General features: G+C 41.4%; 1 protein-coding gene across 1 annotated transcript in view; it reads left to right on the forward strand.

Annotated features, from left to right (window-relative positions):
• Nucleotides 1-4,847, forward strand: part of grm1b (glutamate receptor, metabotropic 1b) — a 46,645-nt gene extending 41,798 nt beyond the window's left edge. The window contains exon 10 of the mRNA XM_061893811.1: nucleotides 4,103-4,847. Within this exon, the coding sequence (XP_061749795.1) occupies nucleotides 4,103-4,743 (641 nt within the window). The 3' untranslated portion in view covers nucleotides 4,744-4,847. The remainder of the gene's footprint in view (nucleotides 1-4,102) is intronic.
• The last annotated feature ends 406 nt before the right edge of the window (nucleotides 4,848-5,253 follow it).

Genomic DNA, 5,253 nt, shown 5'->3' on the forward strand with positions numbered 1-5,253 from the left:
GAACCAAAAAAAGAGATTCAGACACAAACTAATTGTGAAAATGAATGTTTTGGTGACATAGTGGGAAAAGGCAGTAATACAGCATCAACCACAAAAGACCTCACAATAACGTCTGATTGAATGCTTAAAAACATCATGACAGACCTTGTTGCACAGCTGCCATGTCTCTAAAATCGGATTTTAAGTCATAAAGGACCAAAAAAAGAGAGTCAGACACAAACTAATTGTGAGCAGGAATGTTTTGGTGACATAGTGGGAAAAGGCAGTAATACAGCATCAACCACAAAAGACCTCACAATATTGTTTGAATGAATGCTTAAAAACGTCATGACAGACCTTCTTATTGCACAGCTGCCACGTCTGTAAAAGCGGATTTTAAGTCAAAAAGAACCAAAAAAAGAGAGTCAGACACAAACTAATTGTGAGCAGGAATGTTTTGGTGACATAGTGGGAAAAGGCAGTAATACAGCATCAACCACAAAAGACCTCACAATATTGTTTGAATGCTTAAAAACGTCATGACAGACCACCTTGTTGCACAGCTGCCACGTCTGTAAAATATGATATTAAATCAAAAAGAACCAAAAAAAGTGAGTCAGACACACTAATTGTGAACAGGAATGTTTTGGTGACATAGTGGGAAAAGGCAGTAATACAGCATCAACCACAAAAGACCTCACAATAACGTCTGATTGAATGCTTAAAAACGTCATGACAGACCATCTTGTTGCACAGCTGCCACGTCTGTAAAATCGGATTTTAAGTCAAAAAGAACCAAAAAAAGAGAGTCAGACACAAACTAATTGTGAGCAGGAATGTTTTGGTGACATAGTGGGAAAAGGCAGTAATACAGCATCAACCACAAAAGACATCACAATAACGTCTGATTGAATGCTTGAACACGTCATGACAGACCACCTTGTTGCACAGCTACCACGTCTGTAAAATCGGATTTTAAGTCAAAAAGAACCAAAAAAAGAGAGTCAAACACAAACTAATTGTGAGCAGGAATGTTTTGGTGACATAGTAGGAAAAGGCAGTAATACAGCATCAACCACAAAAGACCTCACAATATTGTTTGAATGCTTAAAAACGTCATGACAGACCACCTTGTTGCACAGCTGCCACGTCTGTAAAATCGGATTTTAAGTCAAAAAGAACCAAAAAAAGAGAGCCAAACACAGACTTATTGTGAACAGGAATGTTTTGGTGACATAGTGGGAAAAGGCAGTAATACAGCATCAACCAAAAAAGACCTCACAATATTGTTTGAATGATTAAAAACGTCATGACAGACCACCTTGTTGCACAGCTGCCACGTCTGTAAAACATATTACATTAAAAAGAACCAAAAAAAGAGAGTCAGACAAAAACTAATTGTGAACAGGAATGTTTTGGTGACATAGTGGGAAAAGGCAGTAATACAGCATCAACCACAAAAGACATCACAATAACGTCTGATTGAATGCTTAAAAACATCATGACAGACCTTCTTGTTGCACAGCTGCCACGTCTGTAAAATCGGATTTTAAGTCAAAAAGAAGCAAAAAAAAGAGAGTCAGACACAAACTAATTGTGAACAGGAATGTTTTGGTGACATAGTGGGAAAAGGCAGTAATACAGCATCAACCACAAAAGACCTCACAATAATGTTTGAATGCTTAAAAACGTCATGACAGACCACCTTGTTGCACAGCTGCCACATCTGTAAAATCCGATTTTAAGTCAAAAAGAAGCAAAAAAAAGACAGTCACACACAAACTAATTGTGAACAGGAATGTTTGGTGACATAGTGGGAAAAGGCAGTAATACAGCATCAACCACAAAAGACCTCACAATAACGTCTGATTGAATGCTTAAAAACGTCATGACAGACCACCTTGTTGCACAGCTGCCATGTCTGTAAAATCGGATTTTAAGTCAAAAAGAACCAAAAAAAGAGAGTCAGACACAAACTAATTGTGAACAGGAATGTTTTGGTGACATAGTGGGAAAAGGCAGTAATACAGCATCAACCACAAAAGACCTCACAATAACGTCTGATTGAATGCTTAAAAACGTCATGACAGACCACCTTGTTGCACAGCTGCCACGTCTGTAAAATCGGATTTTAAATCAAAAAGAACCAAAAAAAGAGAGTCAAACACAAATTAATTGTGAACAGGAATGTTTTGGTGACATAGTAGGAAAAGGCAGTAATACAGCATCAACCACAAAAGACCTCACAATATTGTTTGAATGCTTAAAAACATCATGACAGACCACCTTGTTGCACAGCTGCCACATCTGTAAAATATGATATTACATCAAAAAGAACCAAAAAAAGAGAGTCAGACACAAACTAATTGTGAAGTGAATTATATTTATATAGCTCTTTTCTCTAGTGACTCAAAGCACTTTACATAGTGACACCCAATATCTAAGTTCCATTTAAAGCAGTGTGGGTGGCACTGGGAGCAGGTGGGTCAAGTGTCTTGCCCAAGGACACAACGGCAGTGACTAGGATGGCGGAAGCGGGAATCGAACCTGCAACCCTCAAGTTGCCGGCACGGCCGCTCTACCAACCGAGCTAAACTGAACTGAAAAGGAATGTTTTGGTGACATAGTGGGAAAAGGCAGTAATACAGCATCAACCACAAAAGACCTCACAATAACGTCTGATTGAATGCTTAAAAACGTCATGACAGACCACCTTGTTGCACAGCTGCCACGTCTGTAAAATATGATATTAAATCAAAAAGAACCAAACAAAGAGAGTCAGACACAAACTAATTGTGAAGTGAATTATATTTATATAGCTCTTTTCTCTAGTGACTCAAAGCACTTTACATAGTGACACCCAATATCTAAGTTCCATTTAAAGCAGTGTGGGTGGCACTGGGAGCAGGTGGGTCAAGTGTCTTGCCCAAGGACACAACGGCAGTGACTAGGATGGCGGAAGCGGGAATCGAACCTGCAACCCTCAAGTTGCTGGCACGGCCGCTCTACCAACCGAGCTAAACTGAACTGAAAAGGAAGGTTTTGGTGACATAGTGGGAAAAGGCAGTAATACAGCATCAACCACAAAAGACCTCACAATATTGTTTGAATGCTTAAAAACGTCATGACAGACCACCTTGTTGCACAGGTGCCACGTCTGTAAAATCGGATTTTAAGTCAAAAAGAACCAAAAAAAGACAGTCGGACACAAACTAATTGTGAGCAGGAATGTTTTGGTGACATAGTGGGAAAAGGCAGTAATACAGCATCAACCACAAAAGACCTCACAATATTGTTGAATGCTTAAAAACGTCATGACAGACCTTCTTATTGCACAGCTGCCACGTCTCTAAAATCGGATTTTAAGTCAAAAAGAAGCAAAAAAAAGAGAGTCAGACACAAACTAATTGTGAACAGGAATGTTTTGGTGACATAGTGGGAAAAGGCAGTAATACAGCATCAACCACAAAAGACATCACAATAATGTCTGATTGAATGCTTAAAAACGTCATGACAGACCACCTTGTTGCACAGCTGCCACGTCTGTAAAATCGGATTTTAAGTCAAAAAGAACCAAAAAAAGAGAGTCAGACACAAACTAATTGTGAAGTGAATTATATTTATATAGCTCTTTTCTCTAGTGACTCAAAGCACTTTACATAGTGAAACCCAATATCTAAGTTCCATTTAAAGCAGTGTGGGTGGCACTGGGAGCAGGTGGGTCAAGTGTCTTGCCCAAGGACACAACGGCAGGGACTAGGATGGCGGAAGCGGGAATCGAACCTGCAACCCTCAAGTTGCCGGCACGGCCGCGCTACCAACCGAGCTAAACTGAACCGAAAAGGAATGTTTTGGTGACATAGTAGGAAAAGGCAGTAATACAGCATCAACCACAAAAGAACCCCATTTGAAGACTCAAATGTTGACCTTAAGACCAAAGAGTGATCTCTGACATGTTGTCTCATCTTCTTTGGATGTGTGAGAAAATCCAAGCCGAGCTATCTCTGCAGAGCTCGAGGAATTTAGCAAAGAAATGGCTCAATTGGAGCAGAACTGTTTTCTGTGTCTCGCTCCCAGGATCCTGGGCAGTAACGCTTTGTGTTTTTTCCTGGTCTGCTCCTAGTTCTAACGGGAAGTCTGTGTCCTGGTCCGAGCCCGGTCCGAGGCCCCCCCCCCCCCAAAGGCGAGCACATCTGGCACAGACTGTCGGTGCACGTGAAGAAGCAGGAGACGGCCGTCATCAAGCCGCTGGCCAGCAGCTGTCGGACCTCAGCCGGGCCGCACTTCTCGCAGCTCAGCACCAAGACTTTGTACAACCTGGCCGAGGAGGACGAGGGCGACCACGGCCCCGGGACTCCTCCTTCGGGGCCGCGGGGCTCCCTGGCCACGTCGCACCCTGAGGCGTCCCGGGGGGGCCTGCCCGTGTACCAGCTGGCCCACCTCATCCAGCAGGACCACCTGCGGCCCTTTGAGGAGGAACCCGCCTCGCCCCCGGAGGAGGAGGACCTGGAGAAGGAGCAGTTGGGCCTCCTCTTGGGTTTCTCCTCCTACAACAATGGCCGGCTTCACCAAGAGGATCTGAAAGTGGCCATGGAGGACGCCCTGGCCCTCACGCCCCCGTCGCCCTTTCGAGATTTGGCCCCCCCGCCCAGGAGCCCCTTCCTGGACTGGCCCCTGGCAGAGTCCATTCTGAGCTCACCCCCCCGGTCCACCTACGCCAGGGCCGTCCTGCGGGACTACAAGCAGAGTTCCTCCACTCTGTGATCCCTCCACACCTGCTCCAAATGCTCCAATTAACACACACTTAATTATAGAAAAACACTTCAAATTATTGTTTTGTTTTTTAACTTTTCAACAATTAGTGAGACATGAAAACTTCAAATTAATTAGTACCTTCATTAGGACTTAATTAAAGGACAACACTTAACTTGTTTTTTATACGGAATAAAATATTAAAATTGTATTTTCTTTTTTTTAATTATAATTTTGGATTTTCGTTTTACATATTTTTGAATCCAAAACTTTATTGATGAATTCAACAAAAAAAAATGTTTTTAATCAATTTTTTTTAAAACATAATTTTAGATTTTCACTCCGGCCTTAATTAAAGGAGGAAAAAACATTTTTCTTGTTTTGTTTTTTTATAATTTTTGATTATCATGTATTTTTAAATGTAAAACTTTTGAACAATTCAATTAAACATGAAAAACATAATTAAGACCCTTATTAAAAGAGAAAACTTACAAAAAATTAGGAAATTAATATATATTTTTT

The sequence above is a fragment of the Nerophis ophidion genome, linkage group LG03 (genome assembly GCF_033978795.1).
Source record: "Nerophis ophidion isolate RoL-2023_Sa linkage group LG03, RoL_Noph_v1.0, whole genome shotgun sequence".
Lineage (NCBI taxonomy): Eukaryota > Metazoa > Chordata > Actinopteri > Syngnathiformes > Syngnathidae > Nerophis > Nerophis ophidion.